Source organism: Pomacea canaliculata, linkage group LG1 (genome assembly GCF_003073045.1).
Source record: "Pomacea canaliculata isolate SZHN2017 linkage group LG1, ASM307304v1, whole genome shotgun sequence".
Classification (NCBI taxonomy): domain Eukaryota; kingdom Metazoa; phylum Mollusca; class Gastropoda; order Architaenioglossa; family Ampullariidae; genus Pomacea; species Pomacea canaliculata.
In genome coordinates, this window is record NC_037590.1 from 23441964 (window position 1) to 23465694 (window position 23731).

At 47.3% G+C, this 23731-nt stretch overlaps 2 protein-coding genes across 4 annotated transcripts in view; one reads left to right on the top strand and one right to left on the bottom strand.

Moving 5' to 3' along the window:
• LOC112556153 (U3 small nucleolar RNA-associated protein 6 homolog) overlaps nt 1–23731 on the bottom strand; it is an 83863-nt gene that overhangs the window by 38636 nt on the left and 21496 nt on the right. The gene's annotated exons all lie outside the window — the stretch shown is intronic.
• Nucleotides 1444–11471, top strand: LOC112556166. The gene is made up of 2 exons (XM_025224916.1): nt 1444–2305; nt 9056–11471. The coding sequence occupies exon 2, from the start codon at nt 9066–9068 to the stop codon at nt 10110–10112; it is 1047 nt and encodes a 348-aa protein (XP_025080701.1). The 5' UTR covers nt 1444–2305; nt 9056–9065; the 3' UTR covers nt 10113–11471.

The window sequence follows — 23731 nt, forward strand, 5'->3', positions numbered from 1 at the left end:
TGCGACCTGCTGCAGTGTAATAACAGCAGTGACGACAGTTCCATAAGAACATGTGGCGAGAGCGGGTGAGCTGAGCTCATGCACCACCACCACCCTCCATGCGATGCGCCGTGGTTAGCGCAGCAGGCGGGCCCACGTCATGCGGTCTGCACGCGCATCTGTTGGCGCGGGGTCTCTTTTCTTACGCGGATTGAGAAAGTTGGAACATTCCGAAGGATCGACCACTGGCTACAGTGCCCGGTGGCTTGCTTCATTAAAGGGGGCGGGTGGGGTAGAAAACGGGTGTATTCGTCTGGAGAGGCACTACCGTATGGAATGGAATGCGAGACGGCGAGGAAATGAGAGTACGTGAAGCTCACAGGTTTTCTCAGCCGACAGTCTGTGAACGTGTGCCTCGGACACCAACTCGAGTATGATTCTGGCTGCTGTGGAAACAAGCTACAGGATCGCCCCGAGCTGCGGTGAGTGTGCGGGAGGTGGGGGGAGGGAGTGGTGACCGGGACCGGCATTATAAAGGGAGGATAATGCCATTAGGCAGGACTACTGTCCAGGCAGATGCATCGTCTGTCCAACGCGACCAAGCGGACGGGCGACGCCGGAGTACCGCTCCTTTTGGAGGCCATCCCTCCGAGCGAAATCACGGGCTCGCCCTCGTCTTGCAGTCGGCCAAGCGCATCGGGGAGACACGGAGAGAGCCGACACGGCCTCCAGCATCCCGCGGTACAGTCGGTCAAGCAGAGAAGCTGCTTAATGAGCGCCTTGGGGTGGGTAAGGGAGGAGGTGAGAAAAGGGAGGGGGCATGGGAGACAAGGTGCGTCAAGATGACTGATGTGAATGTCCAATCGGAGGGGAGGCCCACAACCTCATTACCGCCACGGCCGAGATAACGAAGGCCCTAGGACGCCAGTCGACTTCAACAAGAGAAAAAAGCCAGAAGCATTAAATCCAAAACCGACCAACACCTTCAATTAGTGTTTAGATGGCAACAAGCCGATGCGGACTGACAGAGGTAGTGATGAGGAGAGAGAGAGAACCAAAAGTGTCTTGGTTGCTCCACTCACCTTTTGTCGACCACCTGTCGGGCCCGCGCTCAGTCAGAGCTCCGAGACCTTCAAAACGCGATTTATTTCCTGCACTGATTTGGGCGACTGATCTGTTCTACGCATGCGCGAACACCCGACCTCTGACCTCGAATCTTTCCAAATTAAAAGTTTGCACCAAAAACCATAATCCTAACCCAAACTTATCGTAATAACAGATGTCGAGCTGAGAGATTGGCACACGCAAACACGCTCTTTTTCTCTAACACAATAAACGTGTATTAACACAAAAAAAAACTAAGTTGCATCAAAAAAATAAATAAAGAAAACAAAACTGCAAAGTTAGCACAAAGACCACTCGTCTGACCCATTATAGCAGCTTCGACAACACCATTATTTAACTGCTTGAAGTACTAAAATTTCACTGGACACCACAAAAGGTGTGCCAGTACACAAACAACAGTGGAGCGCTGAGTGCATTTCGGTGACTAGTTGGCGGTGTAGGTACAATGGTGGCGCAGGTAGCAGCACCGCAGGTCAGCACTGTCGACACGGCACCAGACCTTGTCCCCCAAGTCACAGGACGGGGGGAGGGAGAGAGCAGGCGTGTGGCCTCACCACCACGGTAGTTAGCGATGCCCGCACACTGCGGAGGGGCAGCAGGCCGGCCACAGCCCTTCCCCCTCCACCACCACCCCGCCCCGCCGTGTGCGTCGCCACTGCAAACTCATTGTGCGATGCGTGCGTGCGTGTGAGTGTGCGCGCGCGGGAGGCCTGGCGAGGGCGGAGCGGAGAAGGTGTGCGTGTGTGGGAGGGAGGGGAGGGAAGCACGCTGTGCCGTGCTGTGCTGCGGGCGCTGTGCGTAACGTCAGTCGGTCCCCTCGCTCCCTCGCCGCACGTAGGTGACGCACGTTCCTCCGAAAAATCAGCGCTGTCGCCTAGGCTCTTGATCCCCCAGCCTCACCTTGCTGCGCGCACAGGATCGTACGTCTGAGCCCCGCACTCCTGGCCACCGAGTGTCTCGGGAGAACGCAGCGCCGCCTACAAGTTTCGCTTGTGTCCAGGATAGTGGGGCGACAACTCGTCCACGCTAAACAACAAACGCAAAAAAAGGAAACAAAGGGCTTTGTTTGTGTACAGTTGGCAAGGCCCTGGGGAAGATGAGAGGAGGGTGTGCTCGGAACATACTGTGTCCAGCTGACAGGAGAATGGATACGCACTTGACCTGATGTGTGGCCACTCCTCGTCCCCCGTGTACAGTCCAGGTAAGGTCGCCTAAGGTGCTGGTGCTGTGTACAGCAACACCTACCATCCCTGTAGTCTTAGCGATGTTTTGTTCATTACTATTTCAGTTTCTATCGGTTTGCTTCTGATGTCGTAAGACTGTATGGTGTGTAGCAATGACGGACTTAATGGACTGTGTGTGTGTAGACATCACAAACCATGATGATGCTCAGTGCTGGTGCTCGGGGCGAGCTCGTCTTCCAGTGTAGTGGTGGCCTTCGAGTGTTAGCTGACGACAGCTCGCGTCATGCTACATGATCTCCTCTCCACCCTGGGTGCGATACCTGACAGCAATGTGCTCGACTCAGATCAAACATAATTAAGGACAGCTTACGGGTACTACCTTTGTCCGCCGGACATGTCACACAGCGACAGTTGAGGGTTTGAGACGTTGAACACAGACTACATTGGTTAAGAAAGTAAACACAGTGGCCGCAGTCAGTTACCAGGAAATAGCTACTTGTTGTAAGTTCTCAGATGTAAATGTGAACTGCTCCCATCAATCTAAACATTCCACACACACACACCCAGACAAGACTTCCGCTAGCACTAGACGACTGAGAAGGAAGGTGAAACTGTGTAGACACGCTTATCACACCTGTCTCAGCACTCGTCAAGACTTCAGTGTGTTTGCCGTCAGCTGATAAGTTCTATCTCGGGCCTGTGTGCGGTGACCAGCGGTTCACGGATGTGCTGGTTGTAGAACCAAGCTACATGCCACACACACTGATGTGCACACCGAATCACCACTCGCCCCGCCATCCCGGGACAGTCACTAACCAGTGGCCCAACGAGAGGACAGGTGGGCAGCGCCGCCATTTTGTGGTTTTTATTATTATTTTCCCCACGCTTTTCAGCGTGACAAAATATAAGGAACTAGTATGCCGTCAGTCTCACATCAAGTGTGCCCAATCGTATAAAACATGCCAAGCATGGCGGAAATGTTTACAACACTTTTCCGTGTTCTACGTGAGAAAGATACACTAGGAAAAAATAGTCTGATTGGTAAGCCATCACCTCCTAGCTTTTCTTAGAAAATACTTTTCAACCCTAAGTTCTCTGACATTAGCCTAACAGAGTAATCACGGATCTCCTGTATGGTTGTGGGGGGGGTATTATTTTTTTTTTTTTTGGGGGGGGGAGGAGGAGGATACTTTACCTCCGGGTTTCGGCTCAGTGGTGTCAGTACAGCAGCTAATAGTAGCATCGTCCGCATTCCAAATTTCTGGTACAAGTCAGCAACAAGTATTCTTATCGGTCAGACAAAACATACACGGCCATTAAACTTCCTCCTCCATTCTTTCCTCTCTCACTCGCACACAAAGAGACCCAGGACATGTGAACAGTCAGGGTAAGAATATGCCCGCGAGATTGGAAGGATGTTCGGTCGACGGAGGGAGAGACACCCACAGAGTGGTCGGCGGGGCCTTACTGCCACAGATAGGTACACTTGCCACAGGGGTCCCATGACATTTTGAGGTTAGTGACCGAAAAGATCGGCAGATATACGTACAAGTTATCACTGCGCACAGCAAAAATTCGTGTACACACTAGGTGTGTGTGTGAGAGAAAGAGAAAGACACAATCCAACGAGCAAGTTAAGTTTAAAAGCTGTATACTCTTTGTATCGGCTGCATGCTCGCCGGAGTAAAATGTCTTCATCTTGACTTGAAGATATTTCATTGACATTTAACAGTATCAGGATCACTTTTTCTTTACAATGGAAAGAAGCGTGTGTTCTTACTGATGGCGGAAGGACACGCGATGACTGAAAGCCCCAAAACCACATGAAAGCTGCTGTCACAGCCGAGTGTACTGTTCACACACACAGAAGTGAACACTACAGTTGACTTGTGGTCAGCAGAGAGAGGAGACTGCACACGGCTGACCACACAAGCCAACAATAGACAGACGTAAAGTACAATGTCATTGACGAAATCGTCGTCGTCCTGCTCAATTATCGGACATCAATAACAGGTGAAACGTGGCGTCTCCGACTTTAAGCTTTTTTTCGTCAGTGAAATTGTATTTTTTTTGTTCATAGTCCCGGACGACTTATTATCTCGCTTCATGTATGTGCCGCCCGGTCTTACCTTACACACAGGCTGAGCTGCACGGCGTGACAGTGGACACCGAGTTCAAAATGTCCTGCCAACTGGCCATCCTGGTCACATTTTAACACGAACAGGTTCTTACAGGAGAGCAGACATTTCATGCTAGTTTTAATTACAACCTTGAACCTAGTCGCGTGTAAGATTTTCTTCCCCTGATAATACAATAGCTAAAGGCGAATCCTTCATATAAATTCAGTGAGGTCAGCTCTAGAGCGAGAAAATTCACGACCTGCTTCAGTAAAATGTTTCTTAGTCCTGGGTCAGACTCCGCTTGCTGGCAGCTGATGGAGGACCCTGACAGCAGTCCACAGCACTCGCAGGACAGCATGGCAGCATCCCTATCGGAATTACTCCGGTGTTTGTGCTTGTAACAGCTACCATGAAAATTTAGTCAAGCTTACCACTCCTACCTACCCTCTGTGGGACCCTATTCTTACAATGCTTGCTAGGCAAGCATACCCCGGGGTCCCACCCTGACCCGTAAATGTGCATTATTAATTCTGGATTAACCCATCCATCCGCGTGAGTGATTTTCTGAACATTTCCTGCCACTGTCAACCCTCCTGGAATAATCTCGGCATCTTTTTTCAAGACAGACATGGAGGCAGCGCCCAGAAAGCCAAGAAACGCAGGTGAATGTCACGCGCCTCCTGCACCGGTTCAACCTGTAGTGTGTGGGGCGTACAGCATCACACACACACACCTGCGCCCTCTGTTCTCTAATAACTCTGTCAAATGACCAACAGCCAACGATGAAACCATAAAGCCTGTGTGTAAACGGCCCGGAGGATTCCAACAGTAATAAAGCCGCTGGAATAAACGCTTACTAATAGGGCAGGGGTGGGTGGGGTCTCGTCATCTCTGTAGAGGAGGCTGCTGACACTGGGTAGGTGGGTGGAGGGGTGAATGAAGTCAAGAAGCGCGTGCATGCGATGATGACAAGCAGTTACATCACGTGCAGCAGGCGTGCCAGGCTCTGTACAAGCAGCTGCCAATGGCGATTGCTGACTGCCGCGTTGTGAGGGATAACTGCACGGTATCGAGTAGTCGTTGTAGCCACTGGCCCGCGGTACCCGGCCGCACAAAGCTGGCAGTTTGCAGACCACACATATTATCAAACAGCAACAAATGTGAACCAGACATTATCCCAGAGCGAAAAATCATGAAGGGCAATGCTGCCACGGGCAACGCTAAAGACCGGCATTATCGGATTTCATTATTATTATTTAACCCCCTACTCTCTAAGCCCCCCCCCCCAATCCCCGCACCCCCCAACATGTTATCTTTAGCTGCTCAAGCGCTCTCGTTTCTCTCCAATTACCCGATGAAATAGGGACGCAGCGGTGCGCATTGGAAACCATTTAGCTATACACGATACCGTTCCCGACAGTCAGTTTTCTTCTTCTTTATTTTCTTCGGTAATGATGGCAGATCCATCACTACTCCGGCCTTTTCGCATTCCTGCCGCAATGAAGAGGTTGTGGGGGACACACTCGCGGCATTGTTGAGTGATTTCATGCAAGTATCAGCAGTAAACACCACCACCACCACCACCACCACCACCACCACCACCCAACAGCATTTTGTTTCGCTATCTGTCGCTATAACTAGCCAGCTTCTGCGAATTTGTGCCTCGTGTTTTGTCTTGTTATTGCGAAAAAAAAACCAGTTTGTTTAAGGTTCCCTTGCTGATACTTTGCTCCTACTGCCTTCATGATAAGCAAAAATAACTCTCCCACCATATTTAACTCCATGGAATAAAGATGCACGCCGCATCCCCTGGCAGTCACAAAGGCTTGTCTAACTCCGCGATCAGTTACAAAGCAGTCGTATCGCCTTGATGCTGTGCGCTACCCGACATTTACAGCCATCAGGTGGCACAGTTCTGTATGCGCGCCATCAAAGACACTTGAGGGTCTTTTGTGAAATATTTCCTTTAAAAGAAAAGAACCGTTTCCTTTATCTTCTTGAGAGATGGTGAACAAAGCTTGCTCATCAAAAGAAAAAAAAGGGGGGTTGGTAGCGTAACGCATAAAGCGCCTATCAAGCGGACGTCGTGGGTTCGTATCTCGGCTCCGACACATGCGGCACCTGTTAACGTGGCTGACCGTCGGTGGTTTTTTCCTAGTATGCTATGACTCTCCCGCCCCCCAGTGTGAGTGTGTGAGAGAGAATGAGTAGTTATGATGTGAATGACGGAGAAGAAATGTGTAAGACGCATTTTCTGCCTATTAAGTGTATGATTGTGCGACTTCACGTGTGTAAGCGCCTTCAGTCTTTGTTGGTGGGATGAGGCAATCTACAACAAAATTATTATCGTTATTATTAAAAGAGATATGGGGCTGGGGTTGCTGAAGTGGCATTTTCTCTCTCCCGCAGACGATACGCACTTAAATCAGCACACAACAAATGGCATTGATCCACTTGAGTTGGTTGTACTGTCAACAGTGTCTGCAGCATTTTTTGGGGAGGGTAGGTGCAGGGAAGTGGAGGATGAGGGGAGGACTGACATGGTGAAAAAATGAGATGTGGGAGGGAATGTAGCTCATCTCGAAAGGGAAGTGAGGAGGGAAAGAGGGGAATAGCAATGCGCCCAATTGATAAATCGCCGCACGTCTACCGCTGTTTTCCCTGTCACAGCCAGCACCGTACGCAGAAGGATTTTACAATCTCGCAAATATTTCCCAAAGCAGGAGGCACGGTCACAACAAGCCACCATCGGAGACCCCCATCTGTATCACTTGCCACCAGAGGTCGCCACCCAGCCTCTCCTACAGCGGACAGTTGATGACGTCAGCAGCGAGCTTGTATGCATGCTGTTGAGTCACTCCCTCTCCCACTCGCCCCCAACCACAGTGTTTCTGTGTGATGATGAAGGGAGGAGGAGAAGAGTTGTCTGTGCGGCAATTCCTCCCGATGACATTGCTGCTGTATGCGTGAAAAATGTGTCAGGGAGCTAGGCGTCACGTGGTCTGTGGCAGGCGGGTAGGGAGAAGCGGATGTGATGAAGCTATCTGGAAATGTATGTCCTTGCTCCAATACCGGAATAATGTAGAACAAATATTAGTAACTGTAATAAGCAGGCTATTTGGACAGTATATCTATGTGATAAGTTCACGTGTCTGAGCTCTGCGGGCCAAAGACGATCAAGTACACTACAGACACACTCAGTGTTTGTACGAAGTCCTGACTAGCATGGTCTGCGTGTCTCTCCACTATCTAACCGATTAAAAAAAAAACTAACATTATTATTTATTTTACACACCAGACTACAATTTCGCTAACATTTCAGGCAATATAAAACAGTTTATCTCCGCCGATTAAATGAGTGTCGCAAGCCAAGCTGAGGCTCACCTCCAGTACAGTAGAGATGTTGTGGACACAGGTGCACATCTGTACTCTCAATTCAACTTACATCATAAGAATATAAATGTTCAAACAATCTCTCTCTCTCTAAATACTTGTCGACGTGTATAAACTACTTTCATCATTAAAAAAATGTCACTGTGCACGCGAGAGAAAGAGATAATCATCAACAAAAGCCCGGGTTTCCTAGGCCTGTGTTGTTTATGGTCCATCAATGACGTCTCGCACTGGACTCGAGACGGAATAACGGAAAATCAAAACGAGGGAGTAGGTGAAAGGTTGGATAAATAGGGAAGGAGGAGAAGAGGATCCAATCTGTCAAGAAGGAAAATAGTCTTTGGGGGTATGGGAGGGGTGGGGTGGGAGGGCGAGTTGCAGATGCGGAGATGAGCGCCAGTAGAATGTACAATCGCTTTATCGGAAACTGCAGGCCATGATTTACGTTGCCCATGGAAATGGGGTCCGGCCACAGACGGTGCAGGCGAGGTGTCCTCACGCCTGAGGTCGTGCCGAGAATGCCAAAGAGGTGGTTAGTTCCGACTCTGGCAGGCGCCATGACCAGCTCGTGACGCCGGGCGCTGGACGTGTCCACAGTGGCCAGCAGCACGACGGGATCAATGTCCCATTAGTGCTATCACTGGGGTGGGAGAGACAGACAGTGACAGTCCAGTATCCGTCCACGCGGATACCACAGGCCGCGATCCCTAGGGAAGGAACTTACGGACCAAGACGGTGAGCAGAAAGTGACGGTTCTGTCACAACACGCAGTTGGTTTCTTAAAAAAAAAAAAAAAAGAAGAAAGAAAATGGTGGGGAGAAGAGATTGAAAATTGTGGAGGTACCTTTCTCTGCAGAACGAAAACAGCCTTGGGAATGATGGTGCGCTTGACAGGTGATGAAAACTCGTTGCCAAGTGCTGCAGCTGGGATTGAATTCTAATCGGTGGTGAGTGGGTGGACTCAATTTTGTGGGGCCGAGCTCGACATTGCTCTACAGACCTTTTTTTTTTTTTTTCCAGCTGACAAAGATGAGATTCGGAACAGAAGAAATTAGAAATGCGGGCTGTTCGTTCACATGTCTATATTCCAAGAACTGGCGTAACGGTGGTTGTCATTGCGGACAAGAAATCTATACTTTTTAAAAAAAAATATGTACTGAGTATTACAATCACGCGCAAGTGTGTATGTGAGAGAGTGAGAGAAGAGAATGCGTAAAGTTTACCTTCCAATAATCAACAGTTATTCGCTTTCAGCCTGCCATGGATGCAACCAATCCCTCAGGCAGCCAACGGGAGTTCACAGACGTTAAGAGAAGAAGAAGCGACACCCACCACTACCGCCACTGACCACGCCATCCAGCACCAGCATCATCAACAGCGTGCGAGCGAGATGGGCTGGACGCTCGGCTACTTGTTCTACGTGGGCATCATCCTGCCCACAGTCGTCACACTGGTTCTCTTCGTGCTGTTCGTGCTGTGCTGGCGACGCCAGAGTGCCCGCAAGGAGATACTGACCAAGCCCTACGATCCTCACGGCGCCATGCGCCGCCTAGGCATGACCAGCCAGCCCCCGCCTCCCCCAGTGTTTGTGAGGACCAGCGCCTCGGCCACGGAGAGCCTGGGCGGCGAAGACAACGGAGGGTACGACATGAGCCGCAGTCCCTCCACGGAGACGGAGGCCACCAACGTCCGCAGCGCCACCTTCCACAGCCGTCTGGACAGCGGTCTGTCGGAGCCGTCCTGCGACCTGCTGTGCATCGGCGGGGACGTGGGCGTCGGCCTGGTGCACTCTCAGCGCGACCGGCCGCAGTCGCAAGCTTCACATTCCTCCACCACGGACTCGGAGGACTCGGGATTCAGGAGTTCGCGGTCTGGACCGTACCCTCCGAACGGACATCTTAGTCAGCACGAGATGCCGCTGCTGAAGCCTACGCGGGTCAACAGCATCAGCATCAGCACCAAAGGCAAGATGGGCTACCATAGACCCGTGGGCACGCCGTCACCCGACAGAGCCACGCCACCCGCCTTGCAGCTGTCACCTACAGCGTGGCCGCACAACTACCACCAGCTCTCCGACCCCGCCACCGTCAGGGGCGCCGCGCTCGACCTCAACGACATCGGCGCCAACCTGGGCTGGAAGTACCTTCAAGAGCTGTCCTCCCCTCCCGTGCCCAAGTCCGCCCCCAGCCCCGTTAGTGCCGGCCCGCACAGACAGCTGCTGACGTGTCATCAAACGATGACGTCAGCGCAGGTGCATCAGGCTCAGCTGGAGCCGGACAATCGTGACGTCTTTGGCTTCTCCATCGTGTGACGTGCGGGTCAGCGGGTGGTACGGGCTTTTCGCAAGCGCAGACAACCAACAAGCACACACGTGTGCGAACATGCCAATTCTTCAACAGCCAAGCGTGCAGTTACAAACTATAACCACCTCCTGTCGGTAAAAACTGGCGTTTGATGTCACGGGCAGACTGAATGCGGTTCAAAGATTGACGCACGCTGAGTTGGGTTTATTTTAAAGGAGCATAAGTAAACTTTTCTGAAAGACAGGACAGTTATGTTATTTTCGATATCAAAAAGGTATTTCGAAAAATTCCGCTGTTCATCAAAAATTGGAATTCTTTGCTGTTATCGGACATTTTTTAGTGATAAAGATGACGTCACATCACCAGTGCCGTATCATCTCGCGTGATCTCGTGTCCTTCAGCCGGATTACATTCCTCGCAAGGACTTTTGGTTCTATCCGCCTGCTCCGCAGGACACCTGTTAGATAAAAGCAGCTTTTTAAAGATATTTTCTGTGCAATGTCGATTGTTAAGAGGGGTTGCCTCTTTGTAATCACGTGGGTGTGTGTTTTGTGTGTGTGTGATGCTCGGGACAGGGGAAGGTCGTGAGCGTGCGTGTGGACTGTCATCTGTTAAATTATGATCGGTCACCGGAAGCTGCAGAAAGCTACTTAATTGCGTCAGTGGTCTTTGTTGTTACCCACTCCCCCGGCGGGTCTGTTGTGTGATGCTGAAGCAAATATGTTAGACACAAGCAGGTAGAGACATCAGCCACGAAACAACGCTTTGAAAAATATTTTACTGAAATGAAAATGAACGTCGGTTTGAAAGACGCGAAAGGAACGACTGAATGATCACTGAAGGATGAGTGTCCACGATGTCCATCCGACTAGTGTGCTGTTAAAAGACAGAATCATCGTCGTCCGCATTCCTCGCTTCGTCAAACCTCTGTGGGTGTTTTGAGACAAACATTGTAATATTAGTATTTTCAACAACGCCACGAGAGCAGCACTTCGTTCAGCTACTGTGATCCCGGAATAACATGATTAGTGTCATTCCAGGACATCCACGGCTGGTACATATTTGTACAGCCGCAGTTACAACTGTATATTGTGTGGTGCAAACTGCAGGCAAACTCTCGTTTCTGGAAGCCATTCCGTTCACGGACCAAGAACACGCAAGTGTCACTCATCCTCTCACGACCGATCATCGCTTTGATGATGGAACATCGTGAAACCCCTGTCATGACATACCTATATATCCAGCGTGATTCCGCAAACGGCGGCAACATGTGACAGAAAAAAAACTGTCCTTTTGCATGTTTGTTTGTTTGTGTATTCCAGATGGTGCTGTGAACATGTTAAAAATGCTAAAGTATTTGAACAACTTCTGTTTCTTTTGTGTCGTATGTGCTTGTTCTCGGTTCTCAGTGAATCGTTCGGTTCTCGGGTCATATGCAAGAAAATTAAGAATATTCACGATTAATCTCCAATCTTTAGTACAAATGTTATGCGGGAAAAACGAAAAACAAGACTTCCAACTCATTATTGAATAATATCATTCTCATTCAATAAAGCCTATTGCCCCCAAAAAAACAACAACAAAAAGACTGTAATTGTCGTCTGAAACACTTATTTCGGATCTCTGCAAAGAAATCAACATTTGATTAATCAAAGCAAAGTATTCTGAATTACCGACTCTTACTGGTATCCGACAAACAATGCCTGTTTACGAACTTTTTCTCTCAAAGTTTCTAAGACCTTCGAAGTATCGGATGAAGACAAGGCGAAAATAAAGGAAGCAAGAGGGTCCATCTCCTGGGACAGAAGGGATATGACTGTGTACTAGACGAAGCAGCGGTACAAAAAGTTCAACAAACTATTGAGTAACGCTTTCTGTTTGTGCTCAATGTTTATTTATAAGGCACGAGTAGGATATTACTAGCTTCAAGCCATTTCGTAATATAAATTTATCGGTTACTTCTTGCATTTGACCCTTGGCAGCAAGATTAAACGATTCCTCGCCACAGGAGTCTCACAAACACCCCCGTCCCTTTCTATTCGTTCCTTCCTTCCCCTTTCTATTGACGCCATTTTATGTGAGCAGCGTCCTAAATCACAACACAACAAATTAGCGGCGGTTGAGTCAGCCGACCACGGGACCTTTCTGTGTGCGACTGTTTGAGGGCTGGGAAAATATTGAGTGCTACTTGTTTACAGCACTCCACAATGCCCACATCCATACCCTGCAGTCGGCCAACAACAAAGCACATCTATCAAGCAAGGAAAGGTCAGGGACACCAAGTACAAGACCAGTGTGGGGAGGGGGAGAGTGAGGACAAGACTGTATTACGGGGCAGACCGCAGCAGACAACAAGGCGTAACCACTAAAGCCGCTTTAGAGCCGCGGGACTGCTGTCCACTTCCGCAGGGAGTCTGGGAGATAGGGTTAACGCCGGTATCTGGGTATAGTCCTCCGTCAAAACCTATTTCCTCCACAAGCTTTTGTCCTGACACACGGTGCTACTAAAGAAGCAAACTCATCCATAAATGCATTCCACCAGAGCCAAAAGGCCGGCGCTGGACTGACAGAGGAGCGGCAATGAAGGGGACAAAGAAATGACTCAAGGGTTCGTCGCTCGCTCCACTATGTAGGTGTGTCACGGCCACTTCAAAGCCAGCTTCTAACTGCGCGAGATAAAACTGATATGTAAAGGGTGAAGCGAGAAAAAAGAGACACATCGAGCAGATGCAGTATCAAGCATCCCCAAACCTATCCATACTAGAAGCAGTCAGACGACTGCAGGACAGAAATCCATTAAGTCTGCAAGAAGAGACAGTCAAATGGCGGGCGCCAGGAGTCGTGACCAAATCGGTAACAAGACTAATTTGGTCTCCAGCACCTCCACTGTAGGTTTAGGCATGCAGTCCCAAAAGACAGGTCTCTCACCATAAGACAGTTCACTCCCGAGATCAGGTCCGTGTCCCTGTCAACGTGGCCCTAGGTATTCGTGGGGCTGGTCGAATACTTCCTTATTTTTAAGGCACTTTTTTTTTTCCTTTTCACGTTTGTTTTGTTTACTTAAAACATCTCTTCACCATGTCTGTGCTTTTCTTAAAGAGACTGGGGCGTAGAATAGCAGGTTGGCCTACAAGTCTTTGGTTGCCTTAACACAGGTTATTCACAACTGAACCAAACCTGTAGTCACAACTCAACCTGACAAATTTTTTGCTTTCCTTAAAGAGGTGAAATGTCACCTAAAACAGATTTACGTGTTACTGTTGCCTAACAGAGATTTACTCACATATTTCGTACAGACTGTTGTCATAAATTCGACGAATAGTTCTGGTTAAGAAGGTTCTTAATCTTAATACAGTGTGAACATAACTGCTATACCCGATGTTGTCAACCACCGTAGCCCCATAGGGTTACTAAAACATTCCACTTTATTTTATAGATTCACTCACAAGGTTATGATTGCCAAGCAAGCAGACGTGAGGCACTGAAACACAACTGTGGCCAGTGTTATCCTGAAAGTTTTACATCTGATGTAAGCCACATGTTGTGTCCGTCCATAAGTGAGATGTCAGGTGGACAACTTTGACTTCTGTTAGCTTTGGGTATGACACGAATATTTCTCGACTAAGGTTAAAGACCATTAAATTCTACAGTTCTGTCGCTTTAAAAAATATTCTCATTTACCACCTTAGCACTTCCTCTCCAGCTCTGTCACTCCCGTTCTATCTCCCTACTCTCCTTCCCTCCAACACGCACGTGACTCGCAACAAACATAAGATTTCACATAAAGTGAACACTATTTAGTGAAGCATCTATTGAGATAGCTGTCTTTTACACTAAAAAGATCGTTTCGCCAGAGTACTGTTTCAAGTTGGATAAATTTTACTCTATGCAAAAACCAAAGTAAATATTGAAGAAATTATAAAACGGTTAACAAGGATGTTATGACTCGCAATTCGCGAGGCAGTTATATATCGACGAACTACCTTTACTGTTCCTGGTCCGGTTTATTAGCAGTATGAAGTTTAATTTTATAATCTGAAAATAAAACTCTTTACAATTTACCCTAAATTACAGAGCTTGAAAATTAAGGTGAATGTCAGTCAGAAAGGGGAAAAGAATTCTGCCATTTATTTAAAACATGATGACTTTAGAAGTTTTATTTGTTAAAAATGGAGCTTCACTTTAAAAGCTAGCCTCTACAGTCAAGACAGTATATGCTGGATCAAACCTTTCTTCTCCTATGCTGTTGTAACAGAAAAGATTTAACAGAGTTGGGAAAGCGCGCAAGTTGTTTACAAACAAGAAACGTTGTCATAAACTGAAATAAAACGACGACGAAATGTGTCAGCAGTTCAAATTTCAGCAAACAATATCGCCTGAAGCATTAACGAGACCGCAATGATTACTGGAGAAAGTACAGAAAAAGACCACGATTTAAAAAAAAATTGTAGTTGGCGACGCTTTTGACTGTTCATCGATCGACAGTCTTCTAATTAATTTTTAATTTTCAAAAATCTCTGTCAACACTCATACTCGTCTACACTACAAACGTACTTTTGCAACAGAATTTCTACCGGCTATGGAGTGGTCGAGTTAGCCTGTTGAGCTGCTTTATAATCTGTTTACACTCTCCAGCGCTCATGTTTCACCATGTGTACGCAACATTTTTGTCACTCCAGTCTTGAATTTAGACAAGTAAACAATCCACTTAAGTAGTTGTGCTCCTGTTATGTATGAAGAGTTTTCCATTCGCCGCCTCTCTATGAGAACTGCCTTTTTTTTAAGTTAGCATGTGCTGATGGGCATAGATATCCAGTTTAAACAGTTTTGCCTTCGGAAACTTATCAAATTAAATAAATTTAATGGCGGAAAAATGCTAAAATTAGAAACTTTCCCTGGGCCAGCCAGGCGCGCAGAGACTAAGTATATAGATAGAAACAGAAGCATTTGAATTCTCATCTCGCAGTGACTACCCATCTAGCTGCTAGCCCTTGGTTGTGGGTCTGGCCCCTCGCCCAGCTCCAGCATGTCAAAGTGTCGACCGTGTCCGTCGTGGGAGAAGCCGCCCTGGGGTCTGGCTGCACCAGAATCATAGCAGATGACTGAGCGCCACTCACCCCGGCCTGCCACTGTCACACAGCCTCGTCACCAGCAAGCCGGAGGATGCCAGGCTCCCAGACACCACAGCAGCGACTCAGGGAGGAAATAAGAACGTTTGCCCGATTTCTAAAATCGATTGCCTCACGTAAGTAAAACTCTTTGGTAAGTGAGCCGCCAACGAGCAGCCATTAGGTCCATGGAAATATCAAAAGTACATCTCACGAAAAACCAGACACAAACCCTCAGACAAACTTCAGCATCGTACGTATGCGCTACTCCCCCCTCCTCACTCCAACCCACCCACCCACTCCCCCCTTGCCCTCTCGCTCGCAAGTCGATGAGCACTCGTGCTGAAATTCGATTTTCCGACGTAGTCAAAAAAAGAAAAACGAAATAAAAAAACCAACGCAGGCAGCAGATGGCCTGTAATTTTTAACATCAGCGGATGGAGTAGCCTGATTATCGTTCTTGAGTAATCGCTTTGAAAAGTATTTTCATTTTGACCGCTTCATCATGCGTGCCTTGATTGACTTCCAACTGAAGTTGGCGTGAGTGGCATAGGCTACTCTAGTCTCTGGGGATTGGTTTCGGTTATTTATTGCAAAATTACCCGAGTTTCTGCCCAAGTGGTTGATCTATAAGCACCAGTAACCGACCGAGCCACAGTCAGAGACTTGTCTGAGGGGTAAGTGGTTTCACGCAGATAATGTACATTTCGATTTTCAAGTATTCCTCGTCTAGCTTTGATGACCGTCAGCAGCGAACATTTTTGTTACGATTACCACTTACTGGCTGAAAGATCGCTCGTTTACATACCAATACATCTTCTCTGAGAGCCCGCCAGCAAACAAATAAGTGAGTTTTTTTTTATTCTAACCCTTTGATCAGAATTGTTTCTCCCCGCAGAAGACTACAGACAACAACTGAACACCCAAACCTTCCCATCACAAAACTATTACATTCTCTTTCTCTCTCTCCTCCTCTCTCTCTCATACATTCTCTGGTTCCCCCTCCCTACCCGGCACTGCAAGTGTTCGCGACAAATCAATTTCCTCTCATTCATCAACGTGGTCGCTAATTTGCCCTTCATCCAGATGATGATGATGGAATTTCCCCCAGCCAACACCAGAGCGAGGTCTCCTACTGCCAGAATCAGAAAGCCAGGACAGCAGTAACTAGGTATACTCCATGACAACAACAGACATCAGTCTCGGGGCCCGCTACAAGCGTCCCTGCGGGTGTCTGCAGAATGGCAGAAGCTACACACTGGCGATATTCCTAGATAAACCACTTATGTTAGTCTAAATATACTCTGCACTTAAATATTTGTCTTCTTGCAAGGACGATCTTTGCCTGTCTATCGCTGTCCCTGTCCTCTGTATGTGTGTGTGTGTCAAGGTGGTATGTGACTGCCCCCACTGGTAGAAGTTCCTCCACCGCCTACAGTCTCAATTAGTCAATTCATACAAGAAAAACTGTTTCACCCCTCTACCCTCGCCGCCTTCAGTTCACTCGGTGTAATCCAAGTTCACACATCCAACAGCTAAGGGTGTACCTAGACTTGCCAAGATAACGATTAAATATGCGACCAACGAAACTCAAAAGGGAAATAAACGCTTTTTTCTTTTAAAGACTGAAAACACTTTATAATGGTTGTTGAGCTTTCTTTTCGCATGAATATAAAAAATACTACATTTCGTTGGGCTACCACGTGGATTATGCACCACTCTCTTCTCCCAGCAGCATCTCTCTCTTTCTCCTTTCTGTCTGTCTCTCTCCGAGACGGGATGTCGTGAGCATTCCTATTTCTATTCTGCACAGTGGGAAAAATTCGAAAACTGATCTCCCCGTCGGCCACGTCAAAGCACATAAATATAACCGTCTTGCAACCAGAGCTGTCCACATCACAAAGCCAGCAGCGGAGTGGATCTCAGATTGCAGCCAGGACAAGCACACAGCCTCTCTGCACCAGCAGCTGCAAGAACTGAATCTTTCCATGACTGCGACCACACAGACGCACGCGCTTGTAACTTACAGCCAACCAGATGAGTCGAGACTTGTGTAGAAGATGGAAGCAGGCAGTAATACACACTGTATACGACTTGCATATAAGTACTACAACTCCTTGGATATCACAGTAGTTCAGCCTAAACAAATATCCAGTGAGATAAGGTCAAGGCATGGCTGTAGCGAGCTGATGAACAAAATCTTATCACCTTCTTGAAAGGACAACACGAGCACTCAGCGAACATCGGTGGAAATCGAGTATAAAGAATCACAAAAACATATTGCGGTGGTACTTTATAAAGAAAATGAACAAGAATTATCAATGTTTTTCACACCTGGATTTGTCAAGAAAACAGCGATGAAAGGCTAATATCTTCAAAAATTATGCATGATTATCAAAAGCATGATTATCAGGGCTTCTGCTTACGCAAAAAATTGCGTACAGTACGCATTAAAAGTTCGGAGGACCCCTTCAATTTTCGTCAATGGGGTCCCATTCAAATTTGGGCGAAGAACAGGGACCCCTCAAAAATCTGAAGAAGGGGTCCCTGGGACCCCAAAGAATTTAGCCTTAGCAGAAGCCATGATTATATACTCAAATTAGGGTAATTACTATTTTTAAAAGAACTTAACCACATCATGAACAAAATATTACTCCTATTGTCCTTTAACGTAGCTTTGGACCAAAAGATTCCAGTTTTGAAAAACCAATTCACGGAGTGCGTACAATCTTTCCAAGAAAATGAACAAGAAAATTTTAAGTCACCTAGTCTATTTTACATCGTTTGGTTAGGGTTGGGGGGTGAGGTGTTTTTTGTGAGAGTGATGCCCATCTCTGCTGAGTCGACGGGTATCGAAATGGCGCTGCGTGCCCTAGTGTTTGGATGGCTAAGTTCAAACCAGTCATCTTCCCTGTACACGCCTTACTTCTGCTACAATAAAATCGTACATTCTTACTTCTGCTACAAGTGCAGTCACAAGGTAATCAGGGCAAGGGATGGTGATCACTGATAAAGCACACTTACCCAACACCTTTTACAATGTTCTGCTACCAATCACTTGCCTTGGTATGACAAATGCGGTGTCGACGACCCCGTGCCATTATACTGGCATTAACCAGACACCGTGGACCTAATGTAACAGTCACGTGGATGTTTGCGACAAAGTCTACTTTCTACTTAGAAATATCTCCACAAGTGAAATAAATATTCAGTTCGCGACATCAAACGTAAGAGAGAAGCTGCTTTCAATCTATGGTCTCTTCTGTACCCACCCACCCCACCTCTCCACCCCCCGAAAAAAGTCCAAAACAAAACAAATTCCTCTGCTTTCATTCAATTTGCGTCCATAGTGGAAACCCATCCAACAGGTAATCTTTCTGAAAGCTATTTGCTATCTCTAAAAGCGCCACTTTCATCATGTAAAAAGCAAGGAAAATAAAATAACTACTTCGAAAATGTCATTCACAAAGGCCCCCTAAACAGAAAAAAACCCTTCATTCTAAGCAAAACAAAATTTCAATTTTTATAAAACACTCCATTAAATATTCTCCAGCCAGGAAAGCAGCTTCAAGAGTATTTGAATTAAGACTTGTGTCAAGCTCAAGACACAAAAGAAGCGTAATATTTCTTCGATTCCATAATAACTCATTTTAATCGCACAATTAATTAATTCCACGCTGCATTCTAAAGAGCAATGTATTAAAATTTTAACGCCCGATGCTTTCTCCTCCACTTTTTCCCCACACGTCTAGATGAAGCAGTAATTGGCTGAAAACATGGCCTGCTGACCGCTGCCGCCTGCCAGTGGATTCTTGGCATTTCCCTGGCTTTGATCTTGAAAAGACGGGGTGCGCACACCCGATGCCCCGAGGGCTGTGACGGCGGGGCAGGGGAGGAGCTGAGCAGACTTCACACGTCGGCGGCCCAGACCCACAGGATGGCCGGAAGACGACTGCACGGAACCGTTCACACGGAAGTCGACTGCACGGACCCACTCACACGAAAAGTCCCGGATGCGCTGTGCACTCAGACGACGCCGAGAGAGAGAAAGGCCTGTGGCACGGTGTAGTGGGTGGGTGTGTCCGCTGATGTGATGGGTTGGAGGAAGGGGGTGGTTGATTGCCGTCTATTGCCGGAGGACGATGGGGTGTGATTCTTGTCTGGTTTACCAGCAGCAGCAGGTCTGGCCGATCTTTGCCGCCTGGCTGCCAGCTGTTGCCTATAGAGACGGGCTCAGGCTCCAAGTGCAAGGAATGTGGATAAGTGGTGAAGGTCCTGCGACGGTAATGACCGTGACAGACAGGACACCCGAAACCTCAGGACATGGGGAGTGGGGTGGAGAGCGCAGGTACACGGTGTGACGTGGAGCCAAGACAAGCAGCAACACGGTCGTCCACCTGTCCTGACAATTTACCAAACACACCACGCCAAAGAAATACTCATTTATACAATTACTAGTCAGAGCCTGCGTTGAAAATTTAAGCTTTCCCACTGGATATTCGGGGACACACAACAGACTGTTTATACCAGACATTGTAAAAAAAAAAAAACAGTTTTATTGGCCAAGGGAAAGAAGGATGACGACGAGGAGGAGGATGAGCACATGCTGATTTTGAGTGAAAATGACCAAAATGTTGACGAGGAAATAAAAAGATAATAATAAATTATTGATTAATAATTATAATACCAAGTGATGCAGTAAAGTCCTCATCTATGCCATCAAGCCCTGCATCTGCTACGCCTTTGAACAGCGATGTAGTGTTTATAATATTCTTGAGGAAGTGACCGTGTAACCCGGAACTGACCACACACCACGTCCGCCGTCAACTTTGTCTCATGACTGAGACCAGATTGGCTGCTAAGCAAAAGGCTGTAACCGGACAGGTCTGACACTTTTTTCCTTTTGTCTTTTCATCCCCTCCTCCCTTCTCCGCTCTCCTCACTCAGACGCTGGGTTATTTATAACCTGGTAAAATGCAATGCCTCGTACAGTTTGCGACGCCGAAAGCCATCCGGGGTCAAATCAATTTTCGGAGCGCAGCCTCCGAAAACGTTTATCAACCTCCCTTTCTCCTTCTTGCCGTATTCTGTTACTAGACTTTAGTACTTCTGCCTGTCGATAGCAATAGCATATCCCGGGATGAAATAATGAGAAATAGATCGGATACTAAACAAACAATATATATATATACGTACAAAGATAAATATGTGCGCGGACCAGTCACAGTCTTGATTTCTTGGCTTATCGACTTGGCGGCGAGATAAGGAACGCCGTATAATTATTCTGTTGTCTGCCGAAGCAGGCATTTCTTTTTTGAGAGCGAGAGTCTGGTAGAGCAGCGAATGTGGGATGAGAGATGACAACGACAAGAGAAATGAAGTCAGTCGGAAGTGCAGGTAAATGGAATGAGAATGCTTTTCACACACACTCCGGGCCCGGCTGCCGCAAACAGTATGTGTAAACGTCCGGTCGGTCAATCAACCTTATGAGCACATTTATGTACGAAATATGAACACCAACGTCCATAAAGCCAGCAACCTAACACGCAGATGAAATGAGAGTTCAGTCCAGTGTGAAACTCAATTCAGCCGTTGGACGGCCCTCTTTCTGGCATCTGCCACCATCAGAAGAATGCATTTACTTTGATTTATTTGTTGTTTATTTTTAGCCCGAGTTACGGTTTACCTCCGTAAACACTGATTCTTGCGCCATGACGGAGCAACAGTGACGTAACTATCACGGGATGCGAGAAAATTCCGCTGACCACGTGACCAAGGACTCCTAGAACTGGTCAATCAGTAAAAGGACAACCAAGGGTGCCCGTGCCCTGAAAGCTATTGAGTATTGCGAAGAGCTATACAATGCCCCACTAAAAAGGATCAGTCCATTCCGGAAGAGCTACAGCCATCACAGGACAGACCTACATCAGACCGAAGGACTGAACCTCTTCCAGTTTTTCTCCGTTCAACCAGACGTCGGCCTTTCCCTGGCCGTTGGTCTTCACCATGACCTTGCTCTTCTCCGTACTCATCTCCATCCCATAAGCCTTCGAGCATGCGTCGAGCCTCCGTTAGCGACTGTAACTCGCTGTTGCTGCCGGCCATGAGAGCTATGTCGTCAGCAAAGCGGAGGTTACTTATCGGTCTCCCTCCGATCGAGACGGAGGTTTGCTGGTCGGCTAACGTGTTACGCATGATTTTCTCGAGAAGGATATTGAATAGTACAGACAAGAGCAGACATATCTGGTGCACACTGACCGTGGTGGGGAACGACTCCCCCACTCGGTTGTTGAACACGACAGAGCTCCTGGAACCATCATATACAGCTTTGATGGTTAGGATCATGCCTTCCTCCACCATGAATGATCGCAAAACGTTCCACAGTCCTTCGTGCCACAACCTATCAAACGCTTTCTTGAAATCCACAAAGTGGTGGTAAAGAGCTTTACCACGCAGAAGGTGCTTTTCGATCATCAACCTTGTGCTGAAGATGTGTTCAGTCGTGCTATGGCCGGCCCGAAATCCGACCTGTTCTTCAGCCAAGATCTCCTCAGCTGCTGCCGAGAGGCGGCGCTGGAGCACCTTCAGCTTTACTTTGCTCGTAAGACAGATCAAGCAGATACACCGCAGCTCGATAGGAGCAACACTTGTGACTGTTTTTCTTCTTTGGTATGAGCACCACCAAAGATTGTTACCATTCACGTGCAATCCTCAGGTAAGTCCTGTGGTGGCTGTACCTCTTCGTGAACGGACTGATCCGTTTGTAGTGGAGCATTGTATATGTAGAGGGCCGGACGTGTCAGGAGACGCGTCACGAATTAGCCTAATTATAAGTGGGCGGGGCTCAGTGAAAGCGGACAGTGGGGAAACCTTTCTGTCCGTTTTAACGACTTGACAGGGCGCCGTGACGTATAGAGGATCATCAGAGTCGGGTTGGCAGATGTAGTAGGTACGGGATTAGCGCAGTAGGCAGTAGTAAGCGTTAGTACTAGAGCGATGCGTTAGCACAGGTAGATTAGGTGACGAGTGTCACGTGTTCTTTAGTATATAGTTAGGGGTAGTGTTTAGTCGGGGCCTTTCTCCCAAACCATTACAAGTCTTGGGGGCCCGTTCTACAAGACGTATTGCGCTGAACAGAGACAGGCTGACTGCTGGGACGAACGAGCGCGTTGCGCCATGTACAAGCACGTGTAATAAAGGTTTGCACACCCGCTGACAAGTTCCTGCCTTTTTGGTTCGAGTGTTGAACTGTTGTTGCAACCATACAACCCCACCTTACCACTCGGTTACATATATATTGTACAGTGGAGCATCGCAAAACTCAGCAATACTCTAGGACAGGTCAGACGGTAAAAGGAAATCCAAGGATGCGCATGTGGGAAAGCTACATCCAAATAAAAACAGGGGGAAACTCTCTAGCTTAGGCAGAGACAGTAGCAGATATGTAGGGACAACAGGGAGTGAACAAGGTGTTTCCAGGGTGAATTGATGGCTACTGACAAACTCGTGTAAGCGGAGGACTCAATCGTTGGTTGTTCCTATACCGTAACGACCCTCAGTGCCGGCCCATTGGCAGAACGCGTCTCGGCCGACCTTTGTGTTGCAATCGCCTACCACGTGATCAAGTCTTTTCTGGGAATTCCCCGAATCACGTCTTCCAACTGTTCATAGACCGCCTCCACCTCGATGTCCGTTAGGTCAGTGTGAGGCGCATGAACTTGAACTACCAAAAGGTTGTGTTGCCGTCTGTTATTGAAAAGAATTGTGTACAGATGTACAAAACTGATGTTTAAGGGACTATAGCTAGTCTCTTGTTCTTTCAACACGTATATGAGGTAGATTATAAAGAAATTGTGGTTTAAATTGAAAAAAAAATTACATATATCTTACTCTCTGTGTTTTTGTGATCTATGGGGAAAGAGACAGGAGGGTGAAATGATTTCCAAGAAAGTAGTAAATATAGCTGTCACATATATGTAATTTATAAAAGGAATTCTACGTGCAAATTTCTTAAGAAGCAAGTTACTTTTTGTTTATTTTGAAAATAAAGTCTTAGATGCACATCCAGTATAATTATCATTGGTTTAACTGTTGAGCATATATTTTGTTCCTAACTGAATGACCGCGGCTTACAGTTTGATTGCACCTGTTAACGTGGGAATATGGCATAACAAAAGCAACTACAAACAAGTTTGGATTTTTTTTTTTAAGAGCAAGAGAGTGACATATATAACCATGTGTGCGAGAAAGTGAGAGAGACCTCGTGTATAATTGTTTGTGTGTCGTGTTTGCAAAAATACTGACAGAAAAATTTGTATGTTGCCTTAAGTGAAATGTTCAAAGCTGTTCGGTTCACGAAAGATCATGGGAAAATCCCCACCGAGCCTGCTTCCCAGCAGCTGTGGTAAATGCCACAAAATAAGTCACTGTGTTTATATATATATAACATTGCTCATACAAGCTTGCCACAAAAGTCAGCTGTGCGAAACCTTGAGCGTGCATGTTGGTTTTCTGAAGAC